Raw genomic sequence first — 24301 nt, forward strand, 5'->3', positions numbered from 1 at the left:
GCTGCAAGTTTCCTTGCCAGGAGCTTGGTCCAGCACAGGCTTCTCATGGGGTCACAGGATCCTTCAGTCGTCACCAACCACTCTGGCGTTGGGTCTCTCCACAGGCTGAAGATGGGAGCTCTGCTCCCCGTCCATGAGGCTGCAGGGGAACAGCCTGCTTCACCATGATCTTCTCCACAGGCTGCAGGGGAATCTCTCTATCTGGCACCTGCTCCCCAACTCCCCTTGCCCTGCTTTCCCTGGCCTTGGTGTCTGCACAGCTCCTCACATCTTCTCACTCCCTTCTCTGGGGGCAAAAAACAGCTGCTTGCAGGTTTTTTCTCCTAAATGTGATTCCCAGAGGTACTGTGACCATTGCTAATGGGCTTGGCCTTGGTCAGCAATGACTCCGGCCTTGAGCTGGCTGGTGTTTGCTCTGTGGGGCCTGCAGAGAGCTTCTGGCTGCTCCTTGCAGAAGCCACCCCTGCAGCCCCCTTCTCCACTAGAACCCAGCCACATAAAACTACAACACTAGTTCTTTTTATTAAGAAGATACATTTGTGCTTTACCAGAATATGTCATTTTGTACTGAATTTACTTGCAATGACCTTAATATACTGAGACAGTAATAATTTCCAGGTGGGTAATTTACAAGCCAGCAGATCTGTTTTGCTTGATTTTTGTCTAGGTAGGTATTTATTCAATAAGATGGACTCGGTGAAACTCACCCGCTTGTGAACAGCAAATCCTGTCCACATGACACACCTGTTGTTCAGGTTCATAAGGAGCTGCTGAGGAGATAACATTGTCAATGCCAAAAAACCACCCTGTCACTTTTCAGTTAAACTGGGCAGAAAGTTTTCCTGGTTTGAAAGAGCTTTGGGTGTTGGGTTTTTTTTGTCTATTGGACCCAAATTGGACAAGAAAATGTTGCTACAAAAAGCTGTGCAAATGGATAACCAGAAGAAGACTGAATAGAATGGGAACAGTAAGGAAAGTTCTTTTCTCCTGTTTTGAAGGTTTTGGTTTGAGATTATGAAGAAGGGAAGTCAGGGTTGGGATATTTGTGTCTTGTGAAGAAGTGCTCGGTTATGTGATTGAGTTTGGCAGGGTCCCAGGGCTTGGTGCAGAGAGTGGTGGGAAGCACAGCCTGGATGTGGAGCATCACAGAGCAGGAAGGAGGGAAGGAAGTGGGGGGGGGGCTGATGAATCCAGTGGCTTGGAAGGGGTGGGCATGGGTGCCACAGCAGTGAATGTGGATGCCCCAAGTTGAACTATTGCCTGAAATAAAAACCTATGCAGCCTAAAAGCCCAAAGTAAAACACCAAGTGCAGGTGCCAAAACCAAATCTGCTGCATGAAGAGGTGCCGTTATTATTAGCAAGTCACTTTTCAGGCTGGGCCCCACTTCTGGGACTTGTTTGAGTGGCAGAAGTGGATTGGGGTGCAGGAGATGATGTCTCAGCACGCTCCTGACAGCAGCACCATTATTACAGTACAGCACAAAGGCACCTTCAGGCAAGGCAAGAGAAGTAAGGAAGGGAGCAATGGGGGAAACAAGCTGCCCTCTAATCTCTAATAGGAGTTGAATATAAATCGCTTTAACAGTGATAGACCAATTTTCCATGAAGGCCCACTGCTCTGTGGGATAGCCCTTGTCCAGCAGAAGAGCACTGGAAAGGCTCTCAAAAGAATATCCCTGCTCCCGTGAAATAAATGTCCACTAATAGAGATTTTTCTTCCTCCTCCTCCCCATTCCTCTCCCTGGAGTACATCTACACCAACCATGGGAGCAGGCATCACTCAGCTGCTCCAGGCATCTTGGAAACGGTTGTATTCTCCTTTCTTCTACGTCCTTTCTCCCCACTTGGGGACCTGCACACTGTCAGGTTGAAGACTCGGTGTTGAGAATTGAGGGCTATTGAGCGAAACTATCAATGTATTTTACCTCCTGCTTTTCCTGGCCGCACCACGTGATTTTGGTGCAATCTCAATACAGAACCAGCTGAGGAAAACTGGACCCTCTTCCTACCAGAAGCACTCTCTGCCCCCCAGATTAAAGTCTGTCAGAAAGCTTTGTTATCCTTTCAGCTCCCCAAAGTTACTGTGAAGGTTCAGCTGGATGCCCCTGATCACGAGACAGTCGGGCTCTCAAGGCAAGCTCCTGCACCCTTCAGCGAACTCTTCCCACCACCTCTTCTGCCAGAACCACAGTGAAAGGCCAAAAGCCCAGTTTGTGCTTGGACAGAAATACTGTCCCTTAGGAGTCCCCCGCCCGTGGCCGCCTTTAGACAATGAGGCAATGATTCTGCTGCTGTCATTGTCCTGAATCAGCAAAATGTGCTCGGCAACTCACCCTTGTTTCATTTAATTTAGTTCCTTCCCTCTTTGATTTTTGCTAGTACTTGCCGCCTTATTATTTTATTAGGAGCAATTCAAGTTTCGCAGTAGCTATCTCCTGATTGATCCTTTTTTGTTGGTTTGGGGTTTTCTTTTTAACCAGCCCTCTCTCTTCATTGATGTCTCAGGGATTGCTGTGGCGCTCTGAAATTGGACTCTGCTCCCTCCTCCAACCCTTGACCCACAGCAGTCATGAAATGTAATTAATGAAATGAGATGAGACAGCCCTGAGTGCCCTGAGGGGCAATGGGAACCTGCTGTGGTTACAAAAGTGTATGATTTTAATGCTTCATGATAAGAGCTAGGACAAACAAAAAGAAATAATTACTACAGAGCAGGTCAGGGAAATTTTCTGCCTTTTGTGACCCTTTGTTTCACAGGATCTTTCCCAGCCTCCTGCCTTTTTGAGGTGTGGAAGACCAGAGGTAAAGTTTAGCATGGACAATCACGGTGCAAGTAGATTAGGCATTCACGATGATGAGACTCAATTAACTCCGTTAATTACTTGGCAGACTTAGGCAAAAAATTTTTAAAGTGCCTTAGAGTATTTCCAGTATAGACTAGGACAAATTTCCTTTGATTTATTTCATATGTACAGTCTTTCTTTTGTAAAAATGCCCCCATTGCCCCAACCCCAGTGGAATTCCTGAATCATTTATGCAAGCAGACACAGTCCCCTTCCCAGGAAGCTCTTTGAATCTCATCCTAGTGAGGATTAGAGGCTATATGTCTTCTCTGACTTGTCATGAAGCAAGCCAGTGTAAAGGCCAGGTGTTTTTCCAATGTGCGTATCATTAACTACATTCCAATTTAATTATTGTAATCTACTGTTGAAGTATTTTACAGTAGTGCCCTTAGACTCAGTGGTACAGCGACATAACAAAAAGAAGGAAATACAAATCTACAGCCTGCAGCTTTGATGCTCAGGACTGTGATCCTCTAAAGACTTCAGTGTATTCTTAGATACAGTCCATGACCCTGCTTAGAAGAGTTACTCATAATGTTAAGTGGGTGCAAAAGTCTAAACTGAAGAGGCAGGAGGTGATAGCGATGTGCAGCAAATGAAGAGGAGGGCACGTGGCTCACGAGGTCATCCTGTGGCTCTCCGAGGGAAGTCCTACCATAGCAATCCAATCGTTGCCTCATCCATCGGGCTCTTTGTGGGTATCTCAACGGAGATGAGCCTGAGGAAAATACTGCAGCGAGCAGGGTGGGTGTTTGCAGAGGAATCCGTGTGTACACCAGCCCTGGGAAGAGGCACTCCCATGGCTGCTGAAATAAAACCAGAAATAAAAAGAAGCACACAACAAGAAAAAACAAACAACCCACCAAAAAACCCAAACCAAAACAAAACCCCATGAAAAGCTGGACCCCTCTGACACGTGGCTGAGTCCTGATTCTTTTTTTTTTCTTTCTTCTTTTATATCTGTCAGTTTAATAGCCTACACAGAGCAGTATGTGGAATATGATCCCTTTATAACTCCGGCAGAGCCTTCCAATCCCTGGATAAGTGATGATGCAGCATTGTGGGACATTGAAATGAGGTAAGAATTGGTAGTTTTAAGTAACGTTGTCTTGCCATTTTGTATGCTCTTCCCACTGCCCTGTTTGGATAGGACGTTGTATGTCTGTGACTTTACAAGTACATAGCTGAAGTTTAAACAGGAACTTAGGCTTTATTACTTCCTCTGTGAAGTACTCAGCCCTTCCGCTCCACGTGACGTGTCAGGTACAGTGACACTGTAAGTCAGGTAACAGATGTTCCCGTGTCTCAAGGACATGCACAGACTTAGGTCTGAGACCTTACAGACATAAGATACTGCTGAGAGATACATGTTCCAGCACATCTCCTTTAGAACCTGCTCTCTGGGCCTCCCCCAGCTCTAGTGCTCCAGCCCAGCTGCTGTCCTGGTGCAAGCCTCTGAAAGATGCCACTGCAGAATAAGATGGGTTATAGAGCAGTGGCCACTCCTGCTGTATGGAGGTGGATTTGGGAATGAAGCCAGAGGAGTGTAGCTCACATGTAATGCGTGTGACTTGGCAGGTTGGAATTGGATTGACAAAGCAAGTTTGGGCCTCACCTGTTATTGAAAAAGGTGACTTGATTCTGATAGAGGGAAAGGAGGAGGAATGACCATAGGACCTTCAGTGCCTTGCATCTCAGAAAGTTTCTCCAAACAAAAAAACCCCAAGCACAGCACTGCAATTTAGATCTTCTTTTGTTCATGTGACACTGGTGCAAGAGAAGTCTAGCCAGTCTTCATCCGTTGCCATCATAGGCTATCTACAGCCCTTGTCTTGGGGCTAGAATTGTCCTGCCTTCCTCTGCGCCTGCCAGCAGCCTGTCAGGTTTGAATGACATCGCTGTGCCATCTATCACCTTCCCTACCTGCTTGCATCCTGTGGCCAACTGCTGCAAGTGCTCAGCAGCTTCTCCCAGTGCTTAGCTGCTGCTGGTGGGCACCAAATCTGAACTGGCAGTTCACTTCAGTAAATCTTTGCAAAGAAAATGCCAAATCTAATCCTGCCTGTTCTGGAAGAATAATGTGAATTTTAAGATGATACTGGCCAAAGAAAGCCAGTTCATAGTGAATCTGTTTCCAGGAAAAGGGCGAGTTATTTCCCTGTTCGAAACCCATGTGGACAGGGATGTGCAGATGTTTTCACCTGCTCCTCTGATAGTCACAGAAATCCATTCATTCCCTAATCTCTTGTCCCTCTTCACATAATTTCAGTATCTGGGATTTCCATTTTAGCCAGTTTCTCTCATTTTCTCCATCCTAGAACCAGACACAGCCCCTACAAAATACTTTGCTGGAGGAATCCTCAGCACAAGGTAATCCAGGCATCCATTATTTCTGCATCTGTTGAGGTAGCTGCAAATCCCAGAAAAGATGTCTGTGTCCCCGAAGAATACAATTAACCTGATGTCACAGCCTTTTGTAGGAATTTCAAATCAATGCTTGGCTTCTGCTATCATTTCAGAGTTAAGGAAGGTGATTCTCCAGCTAATGGAAAGAGAAGGTTGTATTGTTGGGAGATGGCAGAACAAACAGCTCTGTATTTCCATTTGATTCTCTATTGTAAGGGAACTCACTGCATCTGCATCTAGTTGCAACTTGCATGAATAATTAAATGATCCCCGAGAGCTGTGGTAGCCCTTGTTGCCTGCAAAGCTGTTTCTTCAGTTAGGAGAGCAGAGCCCTTGCTCAGGGAAACAAAGAGCCTCTGACTTCTGATGGTAGGGCCAGCAGATGAGCACCGACAGCCCTGTGGCCCTACAAGTTCATCTTTCATGGCAGTCAGCACTGGGGAAACATCAAGGAAAGCCTTCTTTGGCCTTTTCATTCATGCTGGACCATTGCACAGCAGCAAGAAGAGCAGCTACAGATCTCCTGGGTCAGCAGAAAATGCCCTGAGCTTTGCTCGCGCATAGCTCTGCACAAACAGCTTTCATGTTCCTGTGTCCGGGCTGGCTCACCAAACAGGTAGGCTGGTACCTGTGCCCTCCCTTGTCCGCAGCGCTGCTGCTCCCGAACGAGCGCGGGAGGAGCCACCCCGAGCGCATGTACGTTGCGCGAGGACATGCCCATCAATTCCGCTTAGTCTCTACACCAAGAGGAAATCAAAGTGGGCATTTTATTTACCCCTTTGGCTTATTTGTCTTCAGCACAGATCGCCACTGTCTCCTAAGGCTCTAGGATTAGGAATCACTGTGGACATGATGAGACGTGTAGTTTAATAGATATGTACTGTTAACAATGACTCTACTGTCACAAATGTGAGCAGCTGAGCTGTATTTTAATGGTTGTCTCACAGTGTGATGCCATCACACCAGCAGCTTTCAAATACTTTGTGAGCCCAGATTACGCTCTGATGCAGACTGTCTCGTAGGATCCTCGTTGTGATTCCCAGGCACTGCCTCTCCCCATAGGCATCTCTGCAACATGTCTGGCAATTCAAACAACAGCTTATGTAAGTGGGGTTGTATGAAGAAATTATTTAGGAGGCAGGTTGTTAGCATTTTCGGGTGTCTCTGCATCTCAGTGTCCCAGCTGAGACACAAAATAAGAGTCTGATTACCAAGGAGGGAAGGAGCGAGATGCTTTTTCTAAGACTTAGGCATCCAGGAATCAGAGGCAGTCAAAAATAAAAGACCACAAACCAGTTATCATTTTTAGAAATCTTGTCTGCACTACTTCTTAGGGAAACTGTTTTCTAATGCAAATGTGGAACTGAAAATCTGAAGCCAGTTCCAAGGGACCAGCCAGCGCTGTGTGGGACACAGCAGCAGCCCAGGGAGCATCACTGGCAAATTTCTGTCTTGACATGTAAGAAATTCCCATGCTATGTTGGAAGAGAAACATAAGGGGTGCATAATGAATAATTATTCAAGTATGGTGTGCTGTTGTTGCCATGAAACCTACAAGAAGTTACTCTGAAAATCCTATCATTCACTTTGTTGTTGTGCTACGTATGTAGTGCCCAGATAGTACAATTGCTTTCATGATGCTTTCTTTTTGTATGGTGTTTGCTAACTTGTATTTCTGCAAAATCTTGAGGAAAAAAACACCGTTTCTTCATCTGATAATCTTTCTCCTTTTGCTGCTTAGCAGAAACAGCAGCAGCTGCTCAGACAGCAGGCAGAAATGCACGTTCCATCTGGTTTTCCCTTCTCTCCCCAAACAGCAAAGAACCTAGTCAGCAGCGTGTGAAAAGATGGGGCTTCTCCATGGATGAGGTGCTGAAGGACCCAATAGGACGTGACCAGTTCCTTCGCTTCCTGGAATCAGAATTCAGCTCAGAAAACCTCAGGTGAACTGTTTTGGTTTGTTTGGGGTTTTTTTGTTTTTTTTTTTTTTTTTTTAATTGTTTGAACTACATGAACTACACTGTCTTGCCTATGTGAAATGCAGTGCTTGGTCTGTCTTGAACCGCTAAAAACACCCCTTTGGATACAGTTGAGAACAGCAGGATTTGGCCCCTAGCACTGCTACAGAGGCTGGTGCTAGAGATGTGTAAGTGACCTCAGGAACAGTGTGTAGCAGAGCCAGTGGCGTCAAGTAGTCTATGCAAACGCTCGCAGAGTTGTAATGATGTGGTGAGGTGTGGCATGTTGCTGTTAAGGCCCCGGACACTCTGCAGGGTTTACGTGTCTATTTGTGGCAGGGGTCGTGTGAGGGAAACACAGTATGGTGTGATCCTGTGGCTGGAAACTGTTGCAGTACTGGCACTCGCCAAGTGGGATTTGCAACACCAACTTGTAATTCTGGGCCTCCTACCTAAGCCTTTGAGAACTCCACCCTCGCCTTCATAGCAATCTCTCAGTGTGGGGATTCTGAGCACCTGGCTTCTCCTGTCGTGAAGAAGACAAAACTTCTATTGTGATGCATGTTCCCACATCAGACTGACAGTCTTGAGTCTGTTGTACACAATTCTGCTACTTCAACTACAGCAGGCATAGACGGTAGTACTAAACTGCCATGAGGTGAACCGATACTAGATGAAGACGAAAACCTTTCCTAGGAGATCCAGCCCCTCTGGCCTTGCCCATAAACTGTTCTGAACCCAATCCCTGGCCCCAACACACTGCTCCAAGATACAGTCCCATTGAAGAAACAATGAAGTCATTGGAAGTGCCAACAGCATGGCTTTGTTCTGGGGTAGCTTCCTTCAAAGAATACACCTATTGCTTTGTCCCAGCTGCAAAACTAAGTGCTGAACTCAGGCTTCATTAGTCCCCCTGCATGCCCCAGAACCGATGTATTGAGCCACTTCCCTTATTGATACCAGGTATCTTCTCACGCTGACAGAAAAAGAGAGGCCTAGATAGATATGACCCAGACACCCCGAGGTAAATCCACAGCCCTGCTTCCATAGCAAGGATCTGAGTCTCCTGCTTGTCCTAGCATTAATTTGGGTATAGCCACAGGTTTTATCAGCTGTGTCTTGAATCCTAACTCTTATTCCAACCCTAACCCTGAAGTTCATTTGTAGGGAAAGCAGATCTCCTGCTGTGGATAAGGTGAGGTCCACAGAGAAGCTAGTGTGGTGGTGTATCATGTGGTTACAGCCAAACCGCAACAGGTCCCATAACAGCAGAAGTAAATAGATGACAGTGAACTCTGACAAATTGAGGTTCCCAGGATTATGTCTGAAACAGGGCTGGGGCAAACACTGGAATTAGCGTTCAGGCCAAAGAAAACAGGAGTGGATTCATTTTGACAGGTAGAAGTTGATGCTCAGTAGCTAAGGTTATGGTTCAGACTCTCACTCTGCACATGACAAATTCACTGTCACCTTCATCTGTTCGTGCAGAAGCAAGAAGATGGTTAGCAGCAGGGCAGGTCACTTGTGGTCAGCATCAGGCCAGGCTGCAACCACTGGCCTGTGCTGAGGGCGAGGGTTTGAGTTGGTGTCAGGGTGCTAGTCTGTGCTCTTGTACGCTTGTGTGTGGGACTGTTGTGGTTTTGCCCCAGCTGAGAGCCAAGCACTGCGCAGCCACTCGCTCTCTAAGAGGGTGGGGAAGGGAAAGGGGAGGAAAGTAGAACCTCAGAAAAAAAAAAAAACAACCCTAAATCTCCTGGGTTGGGATAAGAACAATTTACTGGGGCAGCAGAGAGAGATATAACAATAACAGGACTTTAGAGCAAAATATACAAAACTGGTGATTCACAACACAGTTTCTCACCGAACTGCACAACTCAGCCCATACAGATGAGAGCTGTCCCGAAACCACCCCTCTCCCCACCAGCCCCCTTTTATGCCGAGCATGACATAATTGCCATGGAATACCCTCTTTGGTCAGTTTGGGTCACCTGTCCTGGCTGTGTCCCCTCCTGGCTTCCTGGGTGCTCCCCACCTTCTCGTTAGCAGGGCAGCATGAATAACTAAAAAGTCCTTGACTGCTTGGCAACAACTAAAGCATCAGTGTGTTATCAGCACTGCTCTCATCCTGACTCCCAATATGGCATTTCACGTGGTGCTAGAGAGAAAATTAACTGTATCCTAGCTGAAACCAGGACAGGGACCTTACTCCTTAACTGAGGTACAGCAGGTCAGAGGCATTTCACAGATACCTGCAGTGGTTCTCAGCTGCTCCTTCCCATGGCTAGTCCTGGAGACACAGAAAGCCCACTTATCATTGCAGAAATGGATGGAGAGCTCAGAGTTTCACTGGCAGATCCATGCCTGTTCCTGGGATGAGGAAATCTGCAGTCAACTGAGCATGCAGTCACTCAGGTTTTGGTGCCTTTGCTGGTAGTGAGAGGGTTTGATGATGTTGCACAGCCTTCAAGTTTGTATTTTGTTATTTTTCTTCCACCTAGAAAATCAAATACATTAGTAAAGTACTTCAGTGCAGCCTGCGAGCTCTGAAAGGGAAATTCCCCTCAGAGTGACTTTAAACAACATTGGAACTGACCATCCTATTTATCAAATTTGCCTGTCTGAGGAGAAATACAGAAAGCATGCCAGGAGCCAGGCAGTGAAAAATCAATGAGCTTTTGTCGGTTATTTTTAAAAACCTGAAAGTAAACTTGTAAGATAAGCAAGGGAGTGTTACTAAATTACATAAATGAACTTGGAATTTTATTGCTGAACAGGTACCAAACCTGTCTATGCCTATTGAGCAGTGGTGCTCATTTGCAATTAAATTGTAGTGATGAAGTGCAAAACGAACATACTGTATCAAAATACTCCTCAAATGGGTTTTCTGGAATATATCTGGGGCTGCAGTAATGAAATCCGACAGGTTTTAGGACTAGCAGGTGTCCCCCACATTCATCCTACTGAAACAACTGGAGAAAGTTTCCTTACAAGATGGCAAACTTGGACCTTCCTCCGTCAGTCAGAGCCGCTCTTTTTGATTTTGAGATGGCTTGTAGTGAAGGGAAGCTGCAAGTCAGAGGCCCAGGAGAGGGAGGTTAAATCCCACATCCTTTTTGGAAGATACTGGTTTTGTTGTGAGTATGGGGACATTGCTATCATTCCTACAGTCCTTATCATGGTACTGGCTTATGTGGTGTTATCTAGCATTGGATCGGTATTAGCAAGCCTGCTTAAAGCTTTCAGTAACAACAGGTTGTAAAGCCAGAAATGTTAATGACGAAAACTGGAATGGGCTGGATTGTTAGCAGTGGTGCTGGAGAGCGGAAGGGTGCTCTGGGGTTCATGTGCAGCAGACAAGGCTCCTGAAATCTCGCTAGGAATGTGTGGCCGAAAGCATGCAACTGCTGGATGCTTAAACACGCAAGCCAAACTTAGGTTACACCCAACGGCAAGGTCGGGATCTGTCCCACTTAAGTTTGGCAGCTCGGAAGTATGTGCTTTCTTCCGTGTCATCCAGGCTCCCAGTAGTGTGAGGGAAGAGAAACCGGAGTCAGTGTGTCACCCAGGAAGGAGTTGTTTCAGCTTTGAATGGAAACAAAACTAAAAGCACTTAAATTACACTGTGAAGTGCCCGTCTTTCTCTACCATCTATACGCTTGGAGACGCTGATTCAAATGGCAGTGTCTACAGTTCAGTGAGATACATCCCACCCAGACCCTGGGAAGCTGTAAGGAACTTTCTGAGGGTGCAGCATCTAGCACCTTGCTAGAAAAATAACATTTGTGGGTATGAGCCTTCTTAAGGACTCTCCTCAATCTGGAAACTCTTGTGGCAGGGATGTATTCTCTCTCAGGAGTACCAGTAGGATCTTCATTAGCACTGGCATGGCAGGTCTGAGGAAGTGGCTGCTGGAAAACCTAGAAATTCATGAATAGTGATAGAAAAACTTTGATGAAGTATGCACTAGAGAATGCCTTGAAATTAATGTAATTCAGTGGTGGTGTAAGGGGAACAAATTCTGCTCTTATATCCAGGGGTGAAAGTCCCAGCTCACGGGGTTGATTGTGGAGTGGTATTTCCGTATCTTCCTAGCTGAGAAAAATTGGTCCCGGTGGGGGTCTCCAGTGAGGCACTGCCGGAGGTAGCAGCAGACTAGACTCAGTGACCTCCCGGGTCTCCTTCCAGCTGCGTTTCTGTGTTCTAATAAACTTGCGGGATCATGTCCACCAATCTCCTGGGCTCGGCTGAGCCCTGTAACCTATTTATTTACTGGCTGTCCATTATTTATGTGAGCACAGGAAAGTCAGCCGGGTATTTTTTCTCTGTGTTTTTGTTTTAACTCTTTTTTTTCTCTCTTCTCCTTTCTCATCTCTCTTGCTACCTTTCATGTACAATTTGGTCTGACTGTTGAGTTTTGAAGTAGCCAAAATTTTGTTTGTTATAGCATACAAAATGCCAGGCTTCAATTAAAAATGAAAAAAAAAATGGGGGGAAGAAAAAAAAAAGCCAACACGGAGTTGTTATACATTTTTTATGACCTGGAAATCTCCCAAGACATCTTGAGATTGCTGAGATGTTCATCTAACTGGTAGATTGATTATTCTCCCCCCACCCCCCAACTTCAAAGAGTGTCAACTGGAAAGAGAAACAACTAAGTGGGAATATGGGACATGGGAATTTTATCCAAAGGAAGAGGAGAGTAGGCACCTGGTTTTGGGCCTAAACAGAGAACACACGATGTGCTGCCAGAATGCACTGTGAAGGCCGCGGTGTGGGTGATGTGTGTGTTTCTGTGAGCCTGTGTTGGAAACGGACTTACCCGGGAAAGAATTTTACCTGCAGGAAGCATTTATATGGCTCCTGATGGCTGGAACTTGTTGGGGTTTTTTTAGTGGGTTTGTTGTTTGGGGGTTTTTAATGCTAAAGAAGTTGGGGTATGGAGAGGAGCGGATAAGCACCGCACCCCGGCACCCCCAAGCCCCTTGTTTTCTAAATAAAAAGCCCTTGCAGAGGAATCTCCTCACCACTCCCAAAGCCAACACAAGGGCGGTCACCGGTGCCTTGGCTGCCCCAGGCTGGGCCGGGCGCTGCGCGTAGCGGGCTGCCGGGGCTGGGGCGGCGGGGCTGCTCCCCGGTCGGCCAGCAGAGGGCACGGCAGCTCCGCGCCTGAGCTAGCGCCGCCAGCCCCGGGCTCCCGGCTGGCTGTCGGGCCGCTGCTGGGGCCCGCTCCGGCTGCCTGGGAGACTGCCCGCGCACTCCGGGGAGACGGGAGTGAGCAGTGCCGGCTGTCAGCCGTGAGCAAACTGCCACCTTGGTTACTCTCGGGGGAACGGCCCGGTGCTGCCTGACTGGGGAGAGACGTTCCCTGCCTCGGAAAACTGGAAGGGAGACTTTCAGCGTGGGTGTGGAGAGAGGCGGGGGGGGGACGGGGTGAGGGGGAGCCCAGCAGGGCAGCGGGCAGCTCGCCCGGCCACACCCCGGCTCTGCGGTGCCCTGGAAATGCTGCCTTAGCGAAGGGGCACCCAGTGCACAGCCTCGCCGCAGCCATCTGCCCCTGACATGCCTTGCTGAGGCCGGATTTCTGCTGGTCTCGGCCACACCAAGCACGCCATTCCAAGTGTCAAGCAACACAGAAACGTAAACGTTTCTCTTGTCAGAGCTGCGTGTTGATTTATACCCATTACCTTTGTTCATTTCCCCTCCCAGCTGCGATGTTAAAGGGATGTGTTTTCTCTTGGTGAAAGGAAGTGGGAACAGGATTGGGAGTGGTGAGAGATGTGAGATGGGAGGTGCACCAGGTACCTACGTGGAGCTGCTGAGGCAAGGAGAGAGCAGTGTGCTCGTATTTCAAACGTGGGTAGTCACTCGCTGATTTCTCTGTCAAGCCAGGGCTATCACGTCCTCCCCCAAGATGGGGATACAACACTGTCCTTGTACCAATAGTCCCCTCTCAGTCTCTGCAGTCATCCGTATTTTGTCTTTTGATTAGGTTTTGAGATTACTTTTTGTTTTGCAATGTATCTCAGAAGCAACTCCCTGTACTTCCCAAGCAGTCTTTTCATCGAGGGGCATCTGCGAGGGGCATCTGTCCACAGAACAGCTCCCTAGTGCCCTGCGGGGACACAGACCTGGCACCCGGAGGGCCAAGAACTCTCTGTGCCTTGAGGGGGCTGTGTAGGATAAAATGCCATTACGGGTATCTCCTGCAAGTGACAGCAGCTTAATTATGTGCCGGATGAGGCTGGAATGGTTTATGCTTCTGACAACAGTTTAGGACACCATATTATCAGCCTTCTCCAGATCTTACACGCTGTTTTATAAAGGGCAGAGAACTTGTGATCAATGCTGCTGTTCCCTTGGTGCAGACCGCCCCCGTGACAGTCCTGTTCTGCTTACAGAGCACCTATGGAGAGGACACAGGCACCTCCCTCCTCCCCTGCCCTATGCCAGAGGTCTCCATCTCCACTGGAGATCTGCAGGTCCAAGAGAAAGGAGGGGAGGCAATGAGGGATTTTCCTCTGACTCTCTGTGAGCTTGTGGTTCGGCTCGCACTTCAGAAATGGCAGGACTGACTCAAGGAATGTGTTTGCACTTTATAATTAAGCACAAATTCCAGCACATCCATTGTGTGTCTGCTCCTTTCCTGGGCTGAAATACCTCCTTCTAAGCGCTATATAAATCCTATAGGAGGCCCTGCTTATGCACTGGCTTCAGGATGATTCCTCTTGGCAGAGAATTTGCCTTGGAGTTGAGGCTGCAGGGCTGGGTACCCCTCTTTGATGTTCCTTGATTTTCAGATACCAGCTATAGCTATAGCTTTGAAATTTTTACCAAGACAAAACTCCTCTTTGCCTTGAAGAGGACAATCCAGCCTTGGGCATGAATTCACAATTGCTTGCAGTAAAAGGAGCTTGTTCTTGTTAGTGTCAGGTTGGTCTGGTTGGTTGGTTTTCAGATTGAGCCAAATGGTTATTAAAATGGATGGTGCTCCTGTTCTGGCAAGCTGTCACTTCACAGCGCGCCCGGTTCTCTCAGCAGCATGCTTTCCCAGCCCGCCTCCCCGGCTCCAGGGGCAGAAGATAAGGCAGCAGAAAATGTTCTTTCTAGCCAAGTGTTTGTCTGAAGTGTCCCAGCTACTCTGGAATGATTAGCATCTTTACTTGTTATGCCTTTTCTGCGTTCACATGTTCCCATCCCATCTGAAATCGAATGATAAAACAGTTTCGAAGTAAAGAAAGCCAAGTATGGCATCAGATTGCTGGGCTGTGAGTGCCACCCTTTACTCTCTGTGTGTATGTGATAAGTGGGGTGTCGTTTATGGTTCAAATAACAAGGCAGGACATCAGGCACACTTCACACCTTGGAAGATGGAAAAGGGCCAGTCGCACACACCCCACTGCCAGCCTCAAACGCTCTGTTTTGGTTTCTAAAACTGGATGTCATTGTGTGAGCATCACCAGTATGTGACTCCACAGGTACTGGTGTAGTGTCTGAGTGTACCCCAGTCTGTTTTACTGCCTGCTTGCCACAGAGCAGGGAAAACCATATGGAGGAGTATGATCTAGTGGCTTGGGTGCGTGAGGGCCGCGGCATTAGTCCTGCGAACACTGGAGCTGCGCTGCAAAGGGCAGGTGATCACTCTGGGTCAGGCAGCGCGTCCTGCCTAGATGGGGTCCAAGCCCCTCACCGCAGTGACACAGCCTCCTGCTATCTCTCACAGACTTCACGGTTGAGTTAACCACATTATTTGGGTGGGAGAGGACTGTAGCAACAGGGGAGAGCAGAAAAAGGGGCTGGCTTAGCAGCCCGCCTACAAACACGGCCTGCTGATGATGTTGAATGCATGGGTGTAGGGACTATCCCCACCCTGCACATCTGCCTGGCAGGGCAGCAACAAGAAACAGGCAAGGAGGATTTCAGCTGGCCTTGCACACACTGCAGATGTCTTTTTCCTCCCACATGAGCCGTTTCCCTTCATAGCAGGTAGAGGACCAGGGTAAATGGGGCAGTGGGCCCATTTGATTGCAATAACCCAAGTGTTTCTGGGGTGGTTGGGTGCTGCCTGCAGCTGGTAAGGAAGCAAGGCTTAAGAACAGCACAGAAGTCACAGGGCTGCTGGCTCCTCCACCCACCGTTGCTGCCAACAGAATTTGGGCTTGGGAGAGACTATCTTCTTCCTTCTACCCTGGGGGAACATTTCCCTTAGCGGCAGCAGACTGGCACCAGTGAATCATTTGGGGTGGGAAATCCGGCTTTCAACTGAAGTTCCACTGGTTTATTAGTAGTCTCCCATAATGACAAGTGACACACACGGGATTTTCTAGGTTGTGCAGCTTTTGCAAATTCCCTCAACAACAAATGACCCAGAGAAGCCCCCACAAGTCGCCACTGCCAAGCAGAGTCAAGTGTGAGAGAGCAGTGAAGGGCAGGGATGGCCAAGGTGAGCCCTACCCTTCTGGTCATCCCTGGGCCATGGGCTCCTTTGTCATGGGGTAGGAAAAAGATGGTTATTGCAGGTGGCTGTAAGAGCCCCTTCTGTACCTACCTGCCACATAGCTCTTGGAGGTCTCTGCAGAACACTGTCATACCTGTTCAGATGGGCTGTAGGACCTGTGTACTCAGGGCAGAGACCTCAGGGGAGTATCTTCTTGCTAGAAGGTAGAATTGGCCAAAACAAAAGGCTACTGGGCACCATTCATCTTCTGAATTTATCACCTAAAAGATGGTATTCCTGTCAACAGTACATATAAACCCATCAACACCACCAAAATACCCTTTTTTTTCCCTCTGGGGTAGAAGACAATGCATGTCACACTTGCAGAAATACTGTGTGGCCTTTGGTTTCACAGATGGAGTTGTAGATTATGCCCTTAGCCATCAAAGAGATTATCTTTTCAATGCTTATGAACTTGTTTTAGCCTCTAAGCATGGTCCAGTCAAGAAAACATAACTGTAAAATTGGAGTATGGCCATGACAAGATTAATCTCTTCCCATGGCATCCATCTGAATGCCAGTGGGTTTAGGAGTTTAAAAAAAAAAAAAGGATTTCTCTAAGTGCCATTGCCACCACTTCACCCTGGAAAGGTTATGAATATTAAGTGTGTTCTTCACTTTACGTCCCCCTGGACAACCGAATCTGCAGGCAGGAATGGCCAGCACATTGCAGCGGGAGGCAGAGCCCGCTCCACTTCTCCTCCAGCCACACGACTCTGGAGGGTTCCTGTTTGCGTGCCTGATGTCACACTTCTGCAGGGGTGGTTTGAATAAGAACCTATCACTTTTTAAAGTCTCTGTTCTGATCTTAGCCGTAGCGTAAGGGTTTGGTGTGAAGGGTATCACACCTTCCCCCTGAAATCGTGCAAAGAGGAGAGTCTTCTGTGAATTCAGCTAGATGTGGGGTTCATCTGTAGGTCTGTGCTTTGGGACTCTGCCCAGGCCTTTCCACAAGGTCTTATCTAGATCTCTCAGTTTATCTCTTGTCTCCCCTTTCAATTTTTGCCTAGCACAGGTTTTGGTTGGCTGTCCAAGATCTCAAGAAACAACCTCTACAGCATGTAACCACCAGAGTGGAGGAAATCTGGCAAGAGTTTCTAGCTCCTGGGGCCCAAAGTGCTATCAACCTGGATTCCCACAGCTACGAGAAAACAAGCCAAAACGTCAAAGACCCAGGGAGATACACATATGAAGATGCACAGGTTTGTTTTTGATTTTATGGAACTACTGCTAATAAAACTCTCAGTTTTACTGTGATATTCCACTATCACGTTGTTACTGTTCACTTGTAAGAAAAAGGAGAGGCACAGTTGGAAGTGACTTTGAGGATATCTCTTCAAGCTGGGTAAATGATACTTTCTTTGAGTCTATCAGTTATAACAGGCTAATGCTCCTCTGGGAATAAATGATCCAAAATTTACAAGTCTGCAAGGTGCAGCAAGCTGGAGCCATGTCTCAGAGAAAGCAAAGATGAGAGAGAGAGTGCTATAAAGTTCAGTTTGGCTCCCTGTGTGTACTCCCTGTCACCAAAGTTGGATGTATTTACAGAATGGCTGATTTCACATAAAAATCCTGGTTAACACCTTTTTTTTTTAAAACATTTATTATTTATAGCTAATTACATCCTCTCCACCCCCTGCCAAACCCCAAATTCAGCAGCTCCCTCCAGCACAGCTAGAAACTTGTCCACCAGACAGCACCTGAAAATAATGATAGGACTCAGATGCAGTGAGCTTAATCCTTCCCTCCTAAGGGCCCCAGATTTATCAGGGAAATTTTCCAGATAAACTGTACACAGAAAATGCCTCTAGGAAAACAGATAATTTGAGGAAAAACTGCTACAAGCAAGGATAAAGCTGCATAACCTTCTGAAAAAGTAAAAATGTCATTTTATAAAAGCTTAAAAAAGGAAAAAGAAGAAGAAGGGATCACTTGGCAAATATTACCAGGGACACAATTAAAAGATTCTCCCCTTGTAATCGTTTTTATCAAAAGCATGTGGTAAAACCAACAGCAAATGAAAAGAAGCCTTGTTCTTATATTTTCTTTAAATTGGTGTTCAGAGGCAGTTCTTCAAAATACTCCACTAACAAAATATTTCCATCTCAGGGGAGATGTCGTGGACCACTTACACAAGGTTAGGCAATGAATTTTTCAAACCAGCATCAAATACTGCATTTTCCTGAATGCAGTCTTGCTCCTTGGGGCCAGCACAGAAGGAACATGTGCAAAGTTTGAAGGCAATCCTCTGTGAATATCAGGCAGCTTAAATGTTCCTTTTAAAGCTGAGAAACATGGGGGGATGAAGACATTCTGGCTAAGATGTGTTTTTTGCTTTGCAGTCAGAGTGAACAAGATCTTCCAGAAACTGGCATTACCTGAACAAAACAATGATGGTGGCAAAATGCAGGCTAAAGCTGATAGGTGAATAATGGGGGGATTGATTAAATTGATAAGTACAAGTCCTGAGAAGAAGATGGATGTTTAGGCAATGAGTATTTAATCAGAAGAAGACACGGAGGATTTTGGCTTGAACTGATCAGTTCACAGTGTAATTGCTGTTCAAAGAGAAGTTGATGAAATCAAGCTGGAGCTCTTGCAGTTAGACTGCAATTTTAGCTCCTTGGGTTAAGGTTATTGGGTTATTGCACAGGATTTTTATGCTGGCAGGTGTCCTCAACTCATCCTTTTTCACTCATGGGAGCAGGAGGCAAAGATCAGGTGTGGTCCTCTTGGAGACAGCATCTGTGCCAAGGGAGGATACAGCAGTGTAGAAGATGGACCTCGTTACCTTCTTGTGCACTGGGCTTGTGGGAGCTCTCCAGAGCCAGGCAAGCTGTTTCTGACTGCTTGACCAGGTAGCTAAGAACAAATGCAGAGGGAAACGGGACACGCACTGCCGAAGTACGTAGTGTTTTGGTGGGAGCTGAAGCAATGTTGGCTACTGCTGGCTCATCCTGGAGAGAGGACGTTTTTGTTTACCCATCCACCTCACAGGAGCCAATATTCCTCTCCTTCCCTGTGTACTCTGAATCTCCCAGGTATTGTCCTGGCATCCACCCCAGCTCAGCCCCGCCACCTCAGGGACTCTGTTTTCTCATGAATCTGTAGCAGGTTATAGCCCAGCTGCCTTATCTCTGCACACTGGCACCAGGAGCCCATGAGAGCTCCCACACATCCCGCATTCCTAGGGACTCAACCAGACACAACCAGTCAAAACACCCCACCGTGGGAGGGAAAATATGAGTGTCGTCCTGTCCTGTGTAGCTTTAGCACAAAGAGGAAAACAACTGAAATGTCCTTGTGAATAAAGAACAAGGAAAAAATTAGTTTACTGAGCAGCACATTCTTTGAATGCCTGCAGCTCCGAGACACCAAGAGTGAGAGGAATGAAAAGGCTTGGCTGTACTGAGAAAATGAAATTGCTGCTCCTGCAGTGGAAAGATAGGTAATGGTGATGTGGCACTCGAGCTCTTACGCTGACCCAGGAGACCCACAAAATGCCAGTTCTGTATAAAAAGCATTGGGAATGAAGGCATTGCTGTGCTTGGGAAGGGGAAGATGGAGCAGCACACAGTATTCTTCAGGCTGGGGAATGCATTGTAACTGTAAGTCCAAAGCAGAGCATCATCAGTTGTCAGGTGCTTAGCAGCCTATGTGGATGTGCTTCTTTGCACAGCCTTGGCTCCCAGCCCCAAAAAGCTCTCCCAGATGCTGCACGGCCATCTGGTAAGACAACTGACCTAGAAGAAGACAGGGAGAAAAGGAGGCTGCTGACAAGCACACCTCTCTCTTAAGACATTTTCATCCCATGGCCACTCATGTTCCAAAGGTTCCTCTGAAAATCTCAGCTCTGAGATTAGAGAAGGGCTCCGAATCCTGTGCTCGCCTTCTCCATCCCTTAGGGTTTGCTGGCATCTCCCGTCCTCCAGCAGCACAGCTTCCACTCCTGGCTCTGTCCTGATCATCAGCAATACCAGCTATCTTGATCTGCAGCACCTTTTGTCACCTTATCGCCAGGCCCCTCCAGAGGCAAACCTACCAATTTAGCTGATTATTTTCTGCTCTTAAACAACTGTCCACCAAGTAAAATATTATGATTATCAACCAATTTTCACTGGGGAGTAAAGCAGCTTTTAATACAAGGGGCACCATCGGGAAAGGTCAGTTCAATTAAACAGTGAACTACTTAGCAGGATGTAAGCTCCCACGGGAGTTATCAGCATGGTTTAACAACCAACGTGGGGCCCTGCAGTATGCAGCAGGCACAGCCGGCTCTGGAAAGTAAATAGGTTCAGGTCCACCCAAATGGCCTCTTTCAGCTAATGAAGCTGCTGACAGCCAAAGTAGTTTATCTTTAAGATGGGAACCCAGAGCTGTGAGTGTGACAACTGTGGCTTATCTATACAACATGTTATTAGTTTTTAAATATTATTTTCCCCCATCTTCAAGCATCTCCTTGTCTGCCCTGAAATGTCTTTCTGCCTTCAGCAAGTCTTTAAGCCCTGCCTCGGTCCCTTGGCATTAGGAACTAGTGTCACAAGAACACGTTGTGTCTCCTGATAGTCATGTTTGCGTGGAGGGGCATTTACTGGTAGGCTTCAGAGCCAGGTACACTAACACAAGGGAAGCTACAGAGCTGTCTGTGGAACTGCTTTCCTGTTTGCTTTGTTTATTTTTCATCTTAAAAAAATAGAGGTTTAGATTGCTGCTCCTTTACCTGAACTAATCAGCTATGTTTCTCTGAAGATGATTCGGGGAAGTTCAGCTCTAATCCTGGCTCAGTTAGGGATTTTAACTGTGCTGTGCAGATCCTTGGTTAATTACAGAGCAGATTTAGACCATAATGCCCAATTCCAGGCTGCTGAAGCCAGAAATGTACCTGGCCTGGATCTGGACCCAGTTCATGCTCTCAGCTGCCCCAGATGTTGGTTCAGTTGGTTCTGGACTGTGATAGAGATGTGAACCCTTGCAGAATTCACCAGTGATAGTCCTCAGTTTGCATTCTGTTCCCATCAGGAAACTGGGAGCACTGACAGAACTTGACAGGATCCTGTTGAATTCAAGTCAAACTTCCAAGTGTGTGCAAGGATCTCTTGATGGTGGAATGTTGTTTTGTACCAAGGAAGGAAAACGAGGGGTCACCTTTCTTCCACTTTGACTTTGTCTTTTCAAGCAAAGATGGGTGTCAAAGCAAGCACATAGAGGAGTGTTTGCCTGGTGCCTGTTCAGTGGCTGTGCAGAACTCCACTGTAGGTCTTGAGCAGAATCACAGCATGTAAGAAAACGTGAAAATAATCCCTCATTGTGTGCCTGTATCACCTCTCATGTAAGAACTTGATGAAACCTTATTCCAATTCCCTTGAAGTTTCACCTATCCACCCAGCTACATGCCTGTCTGTAAAAGACAGTGACTAAGGGTGGAAAACCAAGGTAACAGCAACACCGCTGTGGTTGGCAGCACAGGCAGGCAGCGCAGGGGCATGGGGCAGTGCTGCTCAGAGACCTGGCGCCCGTGCTATGAGGGGCTGAAAGCACTGCAGTGCGGCATCCATCTTTATACCTGGATGGTGCCTCCTGGAGGCTTTTGACACCCGGGACCTTCCTGTGGAGGTAAGGGGTGGTACAAGGACTAAACCTTAATTATTCTCTTCTCCTTTGGCTCTGGTTCTGTGGGACAGGACGAGAAGGTCCTTCTATCCATGACACTCCCATCTGCCTTTCCCGTTTCGCAGTTATGGTGACTGTAGATCCAGCCTTCACCCGAAGCCTTGCTGTTGCTGTGTATTTATTACACATACAAACAAACATGCAGTCTCCTTCCTTGTGGATTCCTCAAAACAACCTACAGCCAAACAGAGTCTAAACCCAAGAACTTCACAGATACACCCAGGAGAGCAACTAGGTGCCTGGAACAAAACCAGGGAAGTGGTGATGGCAGCTTGTGCTGGCGTGCCTGATGCAGCACAAGGCAGGAAATAGAGGACTGGAAGCAGAGGCTTACACAGGAGCAGATGTGCAGTGTTATTAGTCTCCTGAGATTTTTTTCTGCATGTAATGAAGTTATTCTTCATTCTTTTGCCTTTCATTTTAATGTGTGATTTAGTGTTCATCTTACACAAAAAACATCTTAATGTCCAACCTTTGTCTTGCTGTTGTCTTTCTGTCTCTGAAGGCACCAGGGATCAAGTGCTGGGGCCTACATGTTGGTCACAATAACGCTAGGCAGCGTTACAGGCTTGGGGCAGAGTGGCTGGAGAGCTCCACGGAGGAGAAGGACCTGGGGGTGTTGGTTGACAGCCAGCTGAACATGAGCCAGCAGTGTGCCCAGGTGGCCAAGAAGGCCAACAGTATCCTGGCCTGTATCAGGAATGGTGTGACCAGCAGGAGTAGGGAAGTGATAGTTCTGTTGTGCTCAGCTCTGGTGAAGCTGCATCTTGAGTACTGTGTTCAGTTTTGGGCCACTCCCTACAGAAAGGATGTTGAGATGCTGGAGCGCATCCAGAGGAGGGTGACAGAGCTGGTGAAGGGTCTTGAGTACAAGTCCTGTGAGGAATGTCTGAGAGAGCTGGGGCTTTTTAGTCTTGAGAAAAGGAGGCTGAAGGGGGAGACTTATCGCTCTTTACTACTACCTGCAAGGCAGAGATGTCGGGGTTGGTCTCTTCTCTTGGGTGACAAGCGATAGGATTAGAGGAAATGGTTTCCAATTGCACTGGGGGAGATTTAGGTTAGAGATCAGGAAGAATTTCTTTGCTAAAAGGGTTGTCAAGCATTGGAACAGGCTGCCCAGGGAAGTAGTGGAGTCACCATCCCTGGAGGGATGTTGTGCTTAAGGACGTGATCTAGAGGTGGACTGGTCAAGGTTAGGCTGTGGTTGGACTCAATGATCTAAAGGGTCTCTTCCAACCCAAGTGACTCTATGATTCTATTGTCTAAGGTAATACCGCTTTGTTACAGGTGGGCAGAAAAAGGGCTGGGGGAAAGTCAGGAGTTAGCTTGCTCCTTGCACACACGGTGACAGAAGACAGCAGATCTCTCCAAATGAAAGATCACGGGAATGGGATGACAAGAGCAGTCAGCAGAGCCCCAAAGGACAGTAGTCTGCCTGTTATTTGGCATGCGGATCCTGCCAGGCTGGTTAGGATGGCACGCATGAGTAATAACAGTGTCTCATGTGCCTGGCATTTTCCAGCCTCCAAGAAATACCTTTAAATGGCTTACACAGGGAAGTCTCTAGGTTGCTTACAAGCTTGAAGTCAGTACTCAGCCCCTGGGACCCTTGAGCCAGCAGCGTGTGCCATGCTGCTTGAACACATGAAACAGTTGCATGGCAAGTTCACAGCAAGAGTGTTTCCTTAGCGTGTGAAGGTCAGGAGGCAACCGGTGCTGTTCTGTTTCTCCCAAGCAGGGAGGGAACGTGCTTGCAAGTGCATCCCTTTCTACCCAAGGAGCCAGGACTCCAGGAGTCCACTTCTTACAGACAGCAGGTGAATATTCTTGCAGATGACTCAATTCCATACTCACCAAACCCATGTGTCGCATGAACACTGTGGTCTTTCATTTTTCTAAGGGTTTTTTAAATCTCTTAATCTATTTGTAATTAAAAAAAATAAATCCCTGGGAAGATTTATCAACAGTGCATTTTGGGTCTGCCCTTCCCAGACAACAGCAGGTATGAATGTCACATGCTGTCAAGATGGGGTTCATCAGCAAATAGGTACAAGATTTTGATATGCGATGGGCTTCAAGAGCTTGAGCTCAATTACTTAAAGGTAGGTCCAGGATGACAGAGCAACAGATATTCTACAGCCAAAATGTTGATGAGATGAGGTAGGCTGTTTATGTATCCAGCATATATGGTCTAAGTAGGCATCTAAGCAGGGCTGGTGGTCAGCATAGCCGACTACACTCCAAAGCTGTATTCCGCCTGTTTCTGTAGGGCCGCCTCTGACACCGTCTTCTGTGGGTCACACATTGCCCCAGTGCAACAGAGTTTTGTTGCTGCTGTGTGAAGGATTCTGCGTGCTCCTCTCCATGGCACAGCTCAACTTTCTGACAGCCTTTGCACCAGAGAAATCAGAAAGGGGGATGCTACATGCAGGCCTGCAGGTGTCAGGATGTCGGCCCAAAAATCAAGTAGGTTCATCTCATGGCTGTACCACAGCATGTATAGGAGTGCAGAAGGCCATCTTCATTGCTGGAACTCCTAAGTATAACACTGTTTGGAAAAGAGATGCCGCTCTCCCAAATGCTACACAAGGTTGTCCCCTCCTCTCAGGCAAACCTGTTCACTTGGGCTTTTTGCCAGTAGCCAGGATTTGGCCCATATTGAGAGAATCAGCCTCTTAGCCACGATCATTGTTCGCAAAGCCTAAAGCTGCTCATATGGCGTTAGACTCCCGGCAGCCCACTCTTGTCTCCCAGGATAGCCTTTGCTATATTTAGGACTAAATCCTCCTGCAGAACCAGGCTGACCCCTGAACTGCACAGCACTCGACAGCCCTTTGCCTCTGTAGTCCTCCGCGCTGCGCCTGCCACGGACCCCCCCGACAGCTCTGCCGTCCCCTTGGTATGTTTGGAGGTATGAAGCAAACCAGTT

At 47.4% G+C, this 24301-nt stretch overlaps 1 protein-coding gene across 5 annotated transcripts in view; it reads left to right on the forward strand.

The window, feature by feature from the left end:
• Positions 1-24301, forward strand: part of RGS6 (regulator of G protein signaling 6) — a gene marked incomplete at both ends in the record, with an annotated part of 295933 nt that overhangs the window by 238187 nt on the left and 33445 nt on the right. For 2 of the 5 annotated variants that reach the window (XM_084263444.1, XM_084263445.1), the window contains 3 exons: positions 3812-3922; positions 7068-7193; positions 16718-16904. In XM_084263444.1, the coding sequence (XP_084119570.1) occupies positions 3812-3922; positions 7068-7193; positions 16718-16904 (424 nt within the window). The remainder of the gene's footprint in view (positions 1-3811; positions 3923-7067; positions 7194-16717; positions 16905-24301) is intronic. The other 3 variants (XM_084263446.1, XM_084263447.1, XM_084263448.1) reach the window with 2 other exon arrangements.

This window comes from Gallinula chloropus, assembly GCF_964237585.1.
Source record: "Gallinula chloropus genome assembly, chromosome: 4".
Taxonomy (NCBI): domain Eukaryota; kingdom Metazoa; phylum Chordata; class Aves; order Gruiformes; family Rallidae; genus Gallinula; species Gallinula chloropus.